This window comes from Patella vulgata, chromosome 8 (assembly GCF_932274485.2).
Source record: "Patella vulgata chromosome 8, xgPatVulg1.2, whole genome shotgun sequence".
NCBI classification, from domain to species: Eukaryota; Metazoa; Mollusca; class Gastropoda; family Patellidae; genus Patella; species Patella vulgata.
In genome coordinates, this window is record NC_065886.2 from 34,345,971 (window position 1) to 34,363,531 (window position 17,561).

Here is a 17,561-nt window from a genome sequence, read left to right on the forward strand (position 1 = left end):
TGAGAAGGCGCCCCTATCTCCAAGCCACATACGCTCACACCTGGGATCGAAACCACAGCCGCAAGCCAGAGGTGACCGGCCAACTAGAGGTCGAAGCGTGACACTCTAGACCACAAGGCCATCCCAACCCCCCTGCCGTTGATTAAAGGCTCAATACCACTCTTATTGTAACTGAATAATCTTTATTCTGGTCAACAAATTGTACTATCTTACAATATTCCAATTAATTGGTGATATAAATTTCATCTGAACACACCCAATTTAAAAAATTGGAAAAATTCAACTAAATGATTTGAAAAGCCTAACGTAAACCTTTTCAAATGTGACTTGGATTTAAAAATATTTTCGAACCCTCGAAAATAGGATGTAATGGATAATTTACACAACAGGTAGGACACTTAAACATCTAGTACTTAGAATAAGGCTATTATTTATTTTCTGGAGCTGTCAAGCCAGCAAGAGTGTTATTGTCCCTTTAAGCAACTGTAATTGTTCTCAAGATATCTCATACATAATCAGTTGACATGTTTTATATGATCAGAAATCAGAGGTATGTAGCAGATCGGTCACCACTGACTTGCCTTCGTGGTTTCGATCAATGGTGTTAGGTATGTGGCTTGGAGATAGGGGCATCTTTTCAACCTCGTGGATTTACTTTGTGTACTCCCATTTCCTCCCACAGGAAAAAAAACCTCTGCGTAAGCTAAGATAATAAAAATAAGAATTGTCTGCATTATCACCCATGTTTACAATTAACACAAATACTGTTAAAGACCCTAATGTTTATTGTGAACAAATGGTGTATCTAATACTACATAAATAGTGTGTACAATCAATTTAAATGCTTTGTTTACATCTTTATATAAGATAGGTTGCCAGGCAACGAAACATACGCCCACAGCAGCTAAATCGTTCGGGCAGTCAACAAGAGTTGTCACATATTTTTACTTTTTTCGGTAATGAAACATAATTTATAATACATTAAAATCTGACCAAGAGTAACAACTCATTAAGTAATTCTCAGAAAACCATTAGAATTTGTTTGGTTTTTATTAAGTTCTGCCCCATGCTAACGTTTAGTATATGAAACTTTTAACATCATGGATTTAGCTGTTCACAAGGTTCAATAAAGTGAAACAAGGGCCATAACTCTAGACGTAATAAACGGAAATTGCTGAAATTCAATAGGAATTTTCGTCTCACTAATTTAAATAATGCATATAATTTTCAGAAAAGATCGAATGATAACTTTTGACGTAAGAGCGTTCACAAGGATCAATAAAGTGAAACAAGGACCATAACTCTAGACGCAATAAACAGAAATTGCTGAAATTCAATAGGCTTCTTCGTTTAGGTAACCTAAATAATGCATATAAATTTCAGAAAGATCGAATGATAACTTTTGACGTGAGAGCGTTCACAAGGATCAAAAAAGTGAAAAAGGGCCATAACTCTAGACGTAATTAACGGATGTTGCCGAAATTCAATAAGCTTCTTCGTTTCAGTAATCTAAATAATGCATATAAATTTCAGAAAGATCGGATAACTTTTTGGCGTTAGAGCGTTCACAAGGTTCAATAAAGTGAAACAAGGGCCATAACTCTAGACGTAATAAACGGAAATTGCTGAAATTCATTAGGCTTCTTCGTTTCACTAATTTAAATAATGCATGTAAATTTCAGAAAGATCGGATGATAACTTTTGGAGTTAGAGCGTTCACAAGGTTCAATATAGTGAAACAAGGGCCATAACTCTAAACGTAATAAACAGAAATTGTTGAAATTCTGTAGGCTTCTTCGTTTCACTAACTTAAATATTGCATATAAATTTCACAAAGATCGTATGTTAACTTTTGGCATTAGAGCGTTCACAAGGTTCAACAAAGTAAAACAAGGGCCATAACTCTAGACGTAATAAACGGAAATTATTAAAATTAAATAGGCTTCTTCATCTCACTAATGTAAACAACATATATCAATTTTAAAACAATTGGATGATAACTTTTGGCGTTAGAGCGTTCACAACAAATTGTGGACGATGGACGGACGGACGGGGGCGACGGCAATATACGTCCACATTTCAATGTGGGCGTATAAAAATGAAATCAGGTTTAACGTCCTACTGTTCAGCTCTGACTGGGCTAAGAAGACAGGCATACGCCATACAGTGTGCTATGAGGGAAATTTTGCCGGAATTACCGCGCTAGTGCCCACTCTAATATCGAATTTCAACTGTCAAGGGATCTTTTACGTACACACCAATGTGTACATGGGACCTCAGTTTTTAGTCAAATCCAAACGACTATACGTTGTCCCTTGCCAGACTCTCTGACAAGGGGGAACCACACCAGAAAAGCGCTATATAAATCGAACAATAATAATATAACATATATATATATATATATATATATATATTTTTTTTTTTTTTCATTCTTATGGAATTTTATATATACACAACTGATGAATTTATAATATTTATAATATAGCACTTCAAATAACAAAAGTATTGGTTTATTTAATGGACCTCTCAGTCCATCCATGAATTTACTGAACGCAAGATTCAAATGGAGACACAAACTGGTGAATAAAAGTGATTTAATTGATAGGAGTTAAATATTAACCTTGTGAATATAAACACACTACACACAGGTTTGTTATAAAAAAAAACTCTTAAAAAATATAGAGAAACTTCAGATCTACACAATACAAACCAGAGCGTTATTCAAAAAACTTTAAATATTTTAGGGATATGTTATACAAATCAGAGGGTTATTTATGAAAACTTTAAATATTTTAAGGATAGACCATACAAACCAGAGGGTTATTCATGAAAACTTAAAATAGTTTAGGAATACACCATACAAACAAGAGAGTTATTCATGAAAACTTAAAATAGTTTAGGAATAAACCATACAAAGCAGCGGGTTATTCATGAAAACTTAAAATAGTTTAGGAATACACCATACAAACCATCGGGTTATTTATGAAAACATAAAATAGTTTAGGAAAACACCATACAAACCAGAGGGTTATTTATGAAAACATAAAATAGTTTAGAGATACACTTACAATAATCAACTTAGAATGGAAATTTGATATATTAGCGAATATACAAATGACACATCTGAGCCTTCATGTACATATCATATATTTACATAGGGTATTTTAACAATTAAATACTCTAATATGAGAAATAATATGAGAAATAAAGAACAATTCTATCAAAGATACATTATGTAAGATTTAGATATATTGAATATCTCAATCAAATTACTTCATTCTGAGTGAAGTTTTCATAAGAATAGCTTAGTCTTGATTTCCATTGCTACCTTTGTTACATAATAAACAAGGTCCATTTCATCATTAAATTAAAAAATTGACAAATGTTTTCTAATCCATTCATTATCTGAGCCACCCATTGACTCAGAGAGTTGATTATGGATTTGTCATGTGAATAAATTTCACAATAGTCACAATTAGCTCTTAAAGGGACAATAACACTCTTGCTGGCTTGAAAGCTCCAGCAAATAAATAATATCTCTATCTAAGTACTAGATGTTTAAGTGTCCTACCTGTTGTGTAAATTATCCATTACACCCTATTTTACTTGTCCAGAGGGTTCAAAAATATTTTTAAATCGAAGTTTCATTTGAAAAGGTTTACGTTAGACGTTTCAAACCATTATGTTGAATTTTTCAAAATTTTTAAATAAGGTGTGTTAAGATGAAATTTGTATCATCAATTAATTGAAATATTCTTGAATAGTACAATTTGTTGACCAGAATAAAGATTGGGACATATTATTCAGTTACAACAAGAGTGGTATTGAGCCTTTAAATAATGCATCTTTAAGAAAGGTACACATGTGTGGACAGCAGTATTCCAGTCAACTAAATTTCATCTGTCAAGGGAGTAAATTCTTGTTTGTCCCATGCAAATGACTAGTTATAACTAATCCAGATAAGTGGAACGTGAGGTCGAACCATCCTGAAATTAGAAAACCCCAGGAAATTCTGGTCTATTGTGCCAATACAATTTGTAAATTAAAAATCAATCAAAAAAAGAGAAAAAAAAAGACAAAATAAATATTGAAAGATATAAGCTAATTTGCAATGTGTTTAGTCTATAGATATCAAATCTAAAAAAATAAAGAAAACAATTTGAAGGAATGGTAATACAAAAATAGAAGCAGGAGAAATAAAATGAAGATCTTGAGTCTCTACCAGCTTCTTTTCCAGATTCTTCTTCGATTTCTGTAAGAAAAACAGAAGATTTTCGTAATTAATGGGTTTAAGGGGATGTGCTAGTCGAAAACATACTTTTGACTCTAACTTTTGACTGAGTAAAGATAACCAAATGAAATTTGGAGTATTTGGACAGCTTATTAGGGCTGTACAGACAAACCTACATGCCAAATTCCAAGTCTCTACAAAGAGTAAATTCTTACCCCCTACCCAGACGGAAAAAAAATCAATTGTGGCAATTTATCAATATAAGAGTATAAATTTAGTTAACGATCTCTGCAGCTATGTGTTTTTTTGAATGAACAGTGATTATTTTGCCTTTACAGAACTTGAAGGTGAGTTCATCAATTTTCGTTTGTTGTCACCATACTTCACAGACATACAAAAACAAATCTGTTTGTTACAGAGTTATGGAAAAGCCATCATGTTTAGTTTACACCTTCAAGAATAATACCTCCAAATTTCAGCTTTTTCTTGAATAGTTTTAGAGAAACATGTTAAACCCTGGGTTCCCTCTCTTAGTCGGAACCCTGCAAAGTACTTTACTTGGGGTCATGGAGACTACGCTGAAGCTTTTGAAAAAAATGCTATGTTTTCCAGAAAAGTATATAAATCTCTGATCTATACACCACTTGCCAGATTGATAATCGTCCTTTCCTAATTGCCTCTCTCAGTCTCTCGTAATCCCATTACAACGTTTTGATTTGGAAAGTGAAAATATGTTTAGGAGATTCCCCCTCTATCTACATGTATATCAGGATATGGATGATTTACCAAGGTCAGGATCAGATGCTGGTTTCTGGAATCAGGTAGCACCCAACAACAGGTTGCGAACCACTGTGTTATATCTTTTGGCCACCCAATCCCCAGCAATTAAAAGGTGTAATGAACATGATGATTACTTATAGACAGATCACAGGATCGTTACTCATAGTTAGACCACATTGGTAGTCTAATTGCTGTTTTGTCATTAAATCCGTAATATTCGAGATTAGAATTCAGTATCAGTCCATCTTTGTTGTTCAAAATGTTCAAAAGAATAGAGTGCTCTTTGATTGACTGGCGCTACTGTCTCAAAATCCCTACAGTCACATGACCAGCAGTATGCTTACGTTAAAAGTTCAGTTAATGACTTACAGGACAATGTGACATTAATTTCATAACAGCCAACATGACCATCTGCGGAAGTCATATTAATGCTGGCCATATAATCTCCAGTAGGCAACAAGGCAGATCCGACATTAAATGCTGCTGATTCAAGTTTGTAGCTTCCCTGAAATGATAAAAATAAAACATGGCATAAAATTATTAATAAAAGTAGAATCTGTACTAGCAGCCACACATACTCCATGACATCACACCCCATAGAAATTCTTTGGTTTTCATCTGTTTAACAAACAGTCACTCTTACAGCTATTTACAAGTAACTTACAACACACCTTCCAATTAATGACTACTGTATAATTTCTAACCAGAAAACTGATCACTTATATCATTTAATGACAAAAAAATTTCATTATTAATTGCCCTAGGTTCATAATTCAGTAGTATCAGCTTAACAGTGAATATTATCACAGGTCATATTAACAAATCTTTTCTCAAATAATGATGTGTACCTTGTAAAAAAGAGCTGCATGCCCTATTCTTATTTTAAAAAATTTAGAAAATTTTTAATTCATTAATATTGGTTGACAATCATATATTTCCTGTGTCGGAGGTATCTCTGAAATGTTTCCAGTTGAATTTGGTATTGATGAATGAAATAGGGCAGAAGTCCTTTTTTCTGCACCAATTGGGCTAATGAATACGTGAATACATACACCTTACAGTTTGCCATGAGGAAACTTTATTTTTTCTGGATAGCAATGGAATTTCAACTGTCAAGGGTTCTTTTACATGCATGTCATTGTGCATACAGGACGTAAGGACAAAACATGTAGTAACTGGTTGTAAATATATACTCTTCAAAAAAATAAGGGGATATTCAGAAACAATACAAAACTGTGGAAATGCACTGCTGTTTGTATTAGAGGTAACCAGTGTATGTTAATAACAGGCCAATTGCCTACACATGGACATAAACAGTTCATATGGGCGGCTTATCTGACGGTCCCATTTCACTCACAAAGAGATACACCATCAAAAGTGAAAATGAACGTTTTTGATTTTTGTCTTAATAATGAGTAATTGCTCCACCAATCCTCAGACATTCAGCAATTTGTTGCGGCATGCTCCTAATCAACCGTCCAATCACGATTCGGGGCAATCTGACCCATTCCTCTTACAGTGCCACAGCCAATTCTTGCAGTGTTGTCAGTTGATGTTGACGTCGACGAACATGTCTCCTGATCAAATTAAACGTAACACACTAAAGCAAAGATACGCTAAACAGTAAATCTTATGCAAGAACCGATAGGAAATAAGGAAAGCAAACATGGATAGATAAACCAGCACGCGGCTGTTTTCATCAACCCTTCCTTGAAATGTCAATTTTGACAATGAACCCCTCCCACGTGTATGGCGCTATTGTGTGTCGCATGTGCAGCTCAGTGGTTCTGTTGGGCCGATACATGTAAGTTCTTCATCTGTGAACATACTCTTAAAGCATGTCAAGTGTCCATGACTATTTATCATATCGCAACCTGCATAGGTATTTGCATTTCAATATCCCCTTCTTTTTTTGAAGAGTATATTTGTATTCATTTTAGTGTACAGTAGCAGTAAAGTTTAAAGATACATTATGTAAAAGGTAAATCTGCCTACTGCAGTTCTTTATTTGGCATCATATGTTATATAAATTATTATTTATGCATATATTCACATAACAAGTCTACAATCAACTCTCTAGATCATCAGATGGCAGAGATTTAAATGGATTAGAACACCTGCGATATTTAAAAATCTAACAATAAAATGAATGATTGAGTCTTAATCTCATTAGGCCTGTAATAGATGATCAAAATCCAATAAATGTGAAATATATGCCATCGAAAATTATATATTAATCTTCATTTCGAAGTTATTGTATTACAACTTCAAATTATTCAGGTCAGTGTGTTTTCTATAGAGCATGTGGTAAATACGTGTCAGCCTTACTAATATTTCATTTTTAAGTCCAATATATATTTTTTTGTGTACCCCATGCTAACAAAGTGGTATAGAAACCTGAATTCACAATTCCCTACCATGAATAAAAAACATGAAATATGAATTTACTTTGCAAAGGTTTCGTGCGTTATCAAAAATAATCGTCAGTGAAAATTTTAAAGTGGAAGCCCTGGTTCTTACAATAATAATAAATCAACGCTACATTTTCTAACACAAATAACTTTTCTCAGAATAAAGTAATTTGAATGAAATTCTAAATGAAATCTATTTTTGAACTATGATAGCAAGAATGGCCAGCTGTTTACCTAAATCTTACATTGTACATAATGCATCTTTAAAGTTTGTTGTTAACACTGTCAAAAACATTACTTACTGCATTGTAAGGACACTGGCATGGTATTCCAGCTTCTACTAGAGGATCTGGACACTGTGTTCCAATTTGAGCCAGAAGGGCACAAACATCTGAATAATTACAAGATCCAACTCCCTGAATACATGGCAAATCTAAATATTTGTCTCCTTCTTTCTTAGCAATCTTAACTTCAGCCTGAAATAAACAGAGTTACAACAGTTACACAAAATTTAGAGATTTATTCCTCTGTTAAAACAGGATTTAAACATATTCTTCTGTAACATAAGATTTGTAGATACATCCCGCTGTTACCACAGTAACACAAGATTTAAGATATTCTTGTTACCACAGTAATACATAATATAACGGATGGGGGTGAAGAAATTTTATACCAAAATTCAATGTGGCCACATAACCAGCGGCTGCCAGGCAGGATATGCCCACATTTTGCAAGAGATGTTTAAAGAACAAGCTGAAATGCGCGAATATCGAAAGGAACCAAGACCTTTGGGTTATAAATATGTATTTCAAGTTTCATCAAAATTGTGGCCTCTAGAGGATCCACAACCTTGATATACCATATATTTACGCTATTTACGTACGAGGGTGGGTGGAGGCCTTTTTGTCCAGCAATTTTGGTCCGATTTTCACGAAATTCGAACTTAGCCATCATTAGGGTGTAATGTAAACGTTTTTGTAAATGGGATAAATATTGTTACCTCTAGAGTGGCCACAAGCTAAAAACACAATTTTTCGTACAATCAAGGGCCATAATTCAGGAAGTTACAATCTGATATGCGTGAATATCAAAAGGAACCAAGATCTTTGGGTTATAAACAAGCATTTCAAGTTTCATCAAAATCAGATCAAAATTATGACCTCTAGAGGGTCCACAACATATCATATTTTTACATTATTTGAGTATGAGGGGCAGCCATTTTGTCTGGCAGTTTTGTTCCGATTTTCATGAAATTCAAACTCAAGCGTCATTACAGTGTAACGGGGATATATTCAAACGCTTTTTCAAATTGGATAATAATTGTGACCTCTAGAGGGATCTCAAGCTAAAAACACAATTTTTCGTACAGTCAGGGGCCATAAATTCAGGAAGTTACGATCCTATATGCGCAAATATCGAAAGAAACCAAGATCTTTAGGCTAAAAACATGCATTTCAAGTTTCATTAAAATCAGATGAAAATTGTGACCACATGCTAAAAACGTGATTTTTCGTACAATCAGGGGCCATAGTCCATGAATTTATGGTCCGATATATGCCAATATCGAAAGAAACCGATATTTTGGGAGATAGACTTATATTTAAAATTTTGTCAATATCGAAAAAAAATTGTGACCTGTAGAATGTCCACAAACAAATTGTGGACGGATGGACAGGCTCAACGACAATATAAAACAGATATTAAAACAGATATATATATCTGTTTTTATATCTGCATGTAACTTACGGGAACTGGTGAGCTGATTGTTTTCTTTGCAACTCCAGAAAAACTAATTGTAAATGTTCCTGGAAACTGGACAGGATCTGGGAGGATATCCAGTGAACTTATCACAAACAAATCCTTAGATTTATCTCCACAATTTTTAAACTTGAAATCTGTTAATCTAACTTGACGTCCAAACTGAAAAATAAAGAAACAAGTGGTTGTCATGCAATTCACGCCCATATTTTTAAAGAGATGGGCAGAGAACTGGAAAAATCAATATGACTCATCCTCTCATTATCCAATGCTTCACATTGAATTTGAATTTATAATTTAGAACATGTATATTATACACATGTGTATTTCTTAAATAATTCACTGCAAATTAACCCTTTAACCCTCGAATTGTTTTGGGGTTTTGACTAGGAAAAGCAAATAGTTAAGAATATATCCTGTAACTCTTTAAATTTAAGAATAAATCATACAAATGTGTATATAGTTGGAAAGATCTTAAATTCCTCTACTCAGTGGTATGAAACATTTAACATTTTTTGTCATGTTTATTTATAGGTCATGACCTGCAAAATGGGGGGATAAAAGGGCAATAACTCTGGAAGAAATTATTGGAGTTGCTGAAATTCAATAGGCTTCTTCGTTTCACTAATCTACATAAATGATGCATATAAATTTCATACATCACTTTTGTTGTTACATGTAGAGCGTTCACGAGACTCAACAAAGTGAAACAAGGGTCATAACTCTAGATGTAATAAACAGGAATTGCTGAAATTCAATAGGATTCTTAGTTTCACTAATTCAAATGATGCATATAAATTTCATACAGATCGGATGATAAGATTTATTGTAGGAGCGTTCACAAGGTTCAAAAAGTGAAACAAAGGCCATAACTCCCAAAGAAATAAACAGCAATTATACAAATTAAATAGGCTTCTTCATCTCACTAATGTAAACAAAATATATCAATTTCAAAACAATCAGATGATAAATGTAGTCTGTAGAGTGTTCACAAGAAATTGTGGACGACGTACATGTACCGACGGCAATATACAACCACATTTCTATGTGGGCGTATAAAAATAAATAATGCATTGAAAATTTCATTCAAATTAACTTATTTTGAGCGAAGTTATCAATGGTTGTAGTTTTGACAAGATGTGTGCATTGAGATCATAACCACAATACTGGTGATGTGAGTCTAAGACTCACATCTCAAATTTTAAATTAAATCATGAATTGGCTGAACCTTTCTAATTTACCTAAAATTGGGGCTATCCAATGGCATTATGGGTTGATCATGATCTTGTCATGTTAATAAATGTCTAATTATTAATAATTATATAACATTTAAGGCCCAAAGAAAGACTTGCAATAGGCAGATTTAGCTTATGCATAATGTTTGTTTAAACAAGAAGTTGAGATTTGATGTGCATACATTTGTACATGTACATTATTAAGTCTCATTTAAATAGGACAAAAATAGTTGGGATTGTTGTTAGTCTTCGATAGCCTTAATGTTGTTGAAGCGTGACATCAAAGGGCGTATGAATGTATGTAAAGTGATTTATTATTCAATTTTAGAAAAAAAATATTTAATTTCTAATAAATTATGCTCGGTGAAATAGTTCAAATTGAACAGCAGTCGTTTACGTCTGCTTAGTGGATTCTACACGTTTTTTAAATCATATTTTTTAATTGGTGAATCAGCCTTTACGAATTTCTTCCATGTTATGTTTTTAATTTTTCACTACAAAATGGTACCTGAAACGGTGAAACCATAGGGTACATGACTTGTGTACTGATTATAAAATGTTAATTGTGTCTTAAATATTGGATATTAGGAACCTATAGTTTCACAGCAATATAACAACATCAATATTGATTAAAATTGATGTTTTTAATTCTTAATATCATGCAAAATATTGAGTTAAAGACTTAGCTCTTTAAAGGAGGTATTTCATTTCTCAAAATTTGTATGTACAGATCACTGGGTCAAGTTAATCCTAAATGAGGAAACATTTACATCTATAAGGAAGTAAAATGAAACACGATATGGGAAAATTTTATGAAACTGACAATAATTTTCCTCAATTGTCCTTGAAAGGCTGCATGTAAGGTACGTAAACTAGAAAGATTGTATTTTAAGATCATAAATCATCAGGAAGTTTACATGTACATTTAAATTGTATTATGTAAGCTTTAGATACAGAGCTACATGTAACACTTCTCCTGTAATAATACAAAAACAGATTTATATGAAAAAAAACAGGAAGATAGTGAAAATTTCAGTCAAATTACTATATTTTGAGCAAAGTTATTTTGAAAATTTCAGTCAAATTACTTCATTCAGAGCGAAGTTGTGAATGTTTGAAGAATAGTGTAGTCTCGATTTTCTTTGCTACTGTTGTTACGATAATAAACAAAGTCTTGATTATCCATTTTTAAACAAGCCAACAGTGAGGCTGATGTCCCCCGCCGAAATAGGAAAATAATTAGAGGACACATATAAATTTATCACAAATTATCTTTTACAAAGTATTGAACAATCAAACAGTATATCTTTACTTATAGTCTAAGCATACAATGTTTTTGATGGAATAATTATAGCATATTAAGGGGAAAACATGCTCTATGCCTACAGATCTAGAGTTTGGTTGTATCAACGGGTCTATTTTCCATCTTGCTGCAAGTTGTGCAAAGTTCACTGTTTTCTTTCTGTCATTAAATGTCAATTCATTATTGCATACTACATATTTAATTAATTTATAATAGTTTCTTTTTCAATTTGTTTTTTCCATTTATTTGTTTATTTACCTTGCCTATATTCATTGTATTGGATTGTATTGGAATTGCTCAATTGATGCTTTTATCAATACCTGGTTATAATATTATGACATGTAATGTGGCAAGTTGAGTCGGGACATGTAGGCTATAATGTAACCTAAATGTATACATAAGTGGATTTCGTTTCATTTTTTTCGAAAATATTGTACAGATAAAAGAGGAGGAATTACAAGGGTAATACATTGGAAAGCTTCTTCAAGAACTAAAGCATAAACTATATAAACGAGCTTATAAAAAGGAAAAGTTTGTATAAAGACGTTTCGTTTGCATAACTGGGTGCTCATTATCAAACTTAGTCAAGGTATTACTGTAATGAAACTATACACCAAGTTTCATCAATCTCACTTAATTAGAACTAAAGTTATCGTGTCCCAAAGCATCAACCAATCAAATTGCTTATCTCTGCTTACCCTAAGCGGAAAATGCTCATCTTCGAACTCCATCAAGGCATTGACCTAATCAACACATACACCAAGTTTGAACATTCTAGCTCAATTAGGAAGAGAGTTATCGTGCCCCAAAGTATCAACCAATCAAATTGCTTATCTCTGCTTACCCTAAGCGGAAAATGCTCATCTTCGAACTCCATCAAGGCATTGACCTAATCAACACATACACCAAGTTTGAACATTCTAGCCCAATTAGGAAGAGAGTTATCGTGTCCCAAAGCATCAACCAATCAAATATCTCTGCTTACCCTAAGCAGAAAATGCTCATCTTCGAACTCCATCAAGGCATTGACCTAATCAACACATACACCAAGTTTGAACATTCTAGCCCAATTAGGAAGAGAGTTATCGTGTCCCAAAGCATCAACCAATCAAATTGCTTATCTCTGCTTACCCTAAGCGGAAAATGCTCATCTTCGAACTCCATCAAGGCATTGACCTAATAAACACATACACCAAGTTTGAACATTCTAGCTCAATTAGGAAGAGAGTTATTGTGTCCCAAAAAGTGTGACGGACAGACAGACGGACAGACAGACGGACGAACCCATTTTAATAGTCCCCTGCTTTCTTCGAAAGGCGGGGGACAATTAAATTATTAAATGGCGACCTTGTTTCAATCCATTCAAATTCACAACCATCTGGAGAGCTGAATATGGACCTGCCATGTGAATAAATATCTAATTAATAATTAATATAACATGTCATTTAAGGCCAAAAAAAAAGATCTACAATTTAGGAAGATTTAAATCTTACATAATGCATCTTTTAAGTTTAATTTCCTTAAAATTGCTGATTGTCATTTGAGGGATATTGAATCCATCTCTTAAATTAAAGGGGCATTATGTTAAATATTGATAAAGAATTGACAGTTCTCGCTATAATAGTTAAAAAATAGATAATGAAAAGAGAATATGCTGAAAATTTCTGTCAAATTAAATCACTCTGAACCTAGATATTAGCCATTCAATTTTAGGCTAGCCTCGATAATCATTACTACCATTGTTACGATAATAAACAAAATCTCAATTATCCATTTTTATGGTTATGTCATCCACAGCAAAATGTATTCAATTGCACTACATATCACAGGCATCAAAAGTTGATTATGGTATTGGTAAGTTAATTAATATCTATATGTAATTAATAAATTAGATAACATTTAAGGCCTAAAGAAAGACCTGCAGTAGACCAATTTAGCTCTTGCATATGCCTGTTTAAAGGGCCAATCCCGATAATATTTTGGAGAATAAAACTGCTTAGTTTTGTGTTAAAATCCCTTATAATCCTCTACCTTAGGGCCGAGCAACTAACTCAATATATGTGATACGTTTTCAAACAACTTAAACCTGTCAGTCTTCATCTAGAAATGGAGACCGGTGTCCCAAGCTGTATTATGCGGTATCTGGATAAAACCAGATTTTTATAAAATAAAAATAATGTGTAGGTGAAAATTACCTTTCGTTATCAAGTACAGCACATTGGTCATTCACTGTATAGACCTCTAAAGGAACGGGAATCGATTATTAGGTCACCCAACGAAAAAATTGATCCGAAATCTTAAAAGGGTTACGTGTCCGGATAAGCAGTTTTGGCGTTCACGTACAAACGACTCAATATTTTGAGCTGAATTTTTGGGACAAGATAAATAAACCATTCCTCTATATTTTGGCGCTTAAATTTTATACTTATTCGGAATTTTATTTTTGAGACTCTGTTCAAATCGGAATAGCCCCTTTAAATCAATGTCAGCACAAAAATGGTTCAATTCTGTTCAGTACTTACAAAGACATGATGAAATGAAAATTTGTCAACATTAGGGAAACACTGCAGATGGGAAGGTTTTTGATCGGATTGAATCCAAGCTTGAAAATTATCAATATTCGTATTTTTCAATTATATTTTTTAAAAATAAATCTTTTATACAAAAATGATGCTGATGAGAATGAAATTTCTGTTTATACATGTACATGAGGTATGCTCATGAGATTTTAAAGAAGGACTTCAAGAAACTATAAGATACAATAAATAATCTCTCTAGATTTCACAAACCATAATAAGGCATCATATACATGTAGATTGGGCTAAAAATCGACATCACATTAGGGACATACTTTAAGCACCGACGACACACCAAGTGATAATGTCCTTTCTAAAGATTACATTTTAAAAGATTGATCTTGACTTCAGGTTTGATTTAAATGAAATTAATTTTTCAGCAGACTTCAGGTTTAGGGGCAATGAATTCCAAAGCAGAGGAGCAGAGATACATGTACGTGTATATGAAAAAGATCTGGGACCATATTTATTCATTTTAAAATTTGGTTGTCTCAAACAGACATTGGTCAGTAGAACGCAGTGACCTGGCTATAACATAATATCCTGCAATTGGTTCTAATGAAACTGTCACACCTTATGATGTGAGTTCTATTAAATTTTTCACACATAATTGGATCTAAGCAATTCTTTACACCTCATAATTGATTCTAATTGATTTGAATTAATTCTTTACGCCTTATGGATTTTAATTAATTCATCACACCCTATAATGGATTCTAATTAATTTTTCACACCCTATAAAGGGGTTAATCTAATTAATTCTTCACATCCTATAATGTGAATGGACACACAGACGCAGCGGCATAATACATCCACATAAAAATGGCCAAACATATTCTCCCATTGCTTATATGCTTACCATTAAGTGTCATGCGACATACATGTAATTACCAAGAAATTGGCACAGGATCGGCTTGTGTGCCACTTGGTTGCCCAAGTAACTTTGGGGGAATTATAGTGTGTCAACCAGACATTACCATGGACCTTATAATACGTCCATGGCATTACCAACATGACCATTAGGACTTAAGTTATTAGCATCAGGACGACTTACCCAGTGCCACCAAATACATATACCCAATCCAAATACTACCCACCATCAAATACTAATTAAATACTACCAAGCCTGAATGTACACAAATTAATTATTAACAAGATAGCTACAACCTCGTGAGCTCCTTGTTGAATTCAAGGAAGATTTTCCTAGAGCCGCTTTTCAAAGTATGCGAAATAGTAGCATAATTCTTAGCCTAACTCAAAGCAGAATATGAAAAACAGGGACGAGTTCCCAATTAAACTAATAAAACTAATAAAAAATTAGTGCATACATGCCTATAACCTAATAGTTATTTTTAAGCCCTCGTTAGTTTAGAAAACTTTAAACTTAAGAGTTTAAAAGGGTTAGGAGCCTTGTGTCAATGCAAATAAGCATAATCATGACGGTAAATTCTTAGCCGAATATCTTTGCACACTTTTCAGAATAATCGACTCCGGTGCCAAAGATCGACTCCAGTCCATCTGTGACGTCACATGTGCTCCAGTGCCCACCGATACGATATATAGAAGGCCACCGCACATCCTCATTTAAGCCTGAAGAGTTCGAATAAGAACGAAACTAGTAGCTGAGAGAAATCTGGGAAGGCTGTTCACCTATTTACAGATTTTTTTACTTATTTAAAGCTAGTCAAAGTGCAGAATGTATGCAGAAAATATTTAACAAGGATTTAATGTACTCAAATATTTAACAAGCAAGATAAAAATGGATGATAAACCCTTTTCAATTTCGAGTGACAAGAAAGACTTCAGTGAATGTGCCAACAATGCCGTGCCCATACATGTAAATACCTTACACAGAAATCAGTGGACAGTGAACTTTTTTTTTAAAAGTTGGAATAATAAACCGATATGGGGTAAACCATTGTCTTATAGGTGAAGTCAATTAGGATAGATTTAACATTGATGTCGGTGTAAGAGAAATATTATTCTAATACCCTCGGTATGCGGCTGTATTATAAAAGAAACCAACAACTGATCTAATCAATTTCAAATGGTTGATCATTTCTTACGGAAGACCATTTGGGTCAATCAAATGAAAAAAAAATATTCTAATTATCTTGTAATTACAGGATACATGTTACTATCTTGTTAATAATCAATTTGTGTACATTCACAACTTTGTTGGTTTTTTTATTTCAGAGGAGAGCCAAAAAAAACTCCCCTCAATCAACAAATTGAAAAAAATTGCTCCCCTAAATAAGCTCTCCCAGTTTCGATAAGAAGAATGATTTAGAAATAAAGGAGAGTGATTTAAAAATTAAGGAGAGTGATCTGATATTAAGGAGAGTGATTAGTTGTGTGTATGGGAAATGGTTCTGAAGATCAATAACTGCATGTAATGGGGTCATTCCTGGTTTGATAATGATAATAAACCCCCAATGACTTTGTAAAGGAGAGCGATTTTCAATTTTAAGGGGATGGAAAAAATCCTCCCCTCGGTCGACATTCAGGTGAGCGGCAGGCGCTCGAGAGCGATCACTCGCCTTAAAAAACAATGACTGCATTCAGGCTTGGATTAAGGAAATTTTCCAAAAAATGTAAATAGTGTTCCGTAGCTTTATGGTGCGGATGAAATCAATGAACTCAAATCATTAATAAACGATATCAATGAGAGTACCGGTATGAAGTTGGTGGGACTATGAAGTTAATGACAGTATGAACTTAATGAATGGTTTCTAATGAGGGCATGAAATAATGAATGATATTAATGGGAGCATGACCTGAATGTGCCGATCCTGTAACATAAAAAAGTACTTCGTTGGCCTAGCTATCCGATAAATCAGTGTGGGGCAACCTTGAAATAACACATTTTTCATGCGTGATTGACCCTAATAGGCTTCTCCGTATCTTGTAATTACAAGATAGTTACAAAAAAACTTTGACAATATAAATAATCAGAATATTTTTTTTTTTCATTTGATTGACCCTAATGGTCTTCCGTAATTTCTCCTCACTCGACACTCCAATGAAGCGTAGACTTACCTTGCTAGCTGGGATATAGTTTGAAGGCTGAAATTTTAACACGTCGCCTAGTACCAGACCCAGTGACAGTAGGGCAATCAAACACAACATAATTTCACTCTGCATCTTTCTTCTAGATAAGCCGATAATCCTCTACTTCTCAAACAAGCAGACAACTACACTCAATCATACAATGACTTCCCTTTCTTGTGTTTTGTTTCGTAAAGGATCACGTGTCTAGTCACGCGG

At 33.6% G+C, this 17,561-nt stretch overlaps 1 protein-coding gene across 1 annotated transcript; it reads right to left on the minus strand.

Annotated features, from left to right (window-relative positions):
• Window positions 1-767: 767 nt before the first annotated feature.
• Window positions 768-17,557, minus strand: LOC126829380 (ganglioside GM2 activator). The gene is made up of 5 exons (XM_050559204.2): window positions 17,334-17,557; window positions 9,169-9,342; window positions 7,725-7,898; window positions 5,381-5,516; window positions 768-4,252 (listed from the first exon to the last, which is right to left on the minus strand). Coding segments are annotated over exons 1-5 (591 nt in total). The 5' UTR covers window positions 17,439-17,557; the 3' UTR covers window positions 768-4,250.
• Window positions 17,558-17,561: the final 4 nt, after the last annotated feature.

What these genes read in the sequence shown, in the direction of transcription:
- LOC126829380 (XM_050559204.2), bottom strand. Translation starts at nt 17,438, where the DNA reads ATGCAGAGTGAAATTATGTTGTGTTTGATTGCCCTACTGTCACTGGGT. An exon ending in ACTATATCCCAGCTAGCAAG is followed by an intron (nt 9,343 to 17,333) that starts GTAAGTCTACGC and finishes TTTATTTTTCAG; the next exon opens with TTTGGACGTCAAGTTAGATT. An exon ending in GCCAGTGTCCTTACAATGCA is followed by an intron (nt 5,517 to 7,724) that starts GTAAGTAATGTT and finishes TTATCATTTCAG; the next exon opens with GGAAGCTACAAACTTGAATC.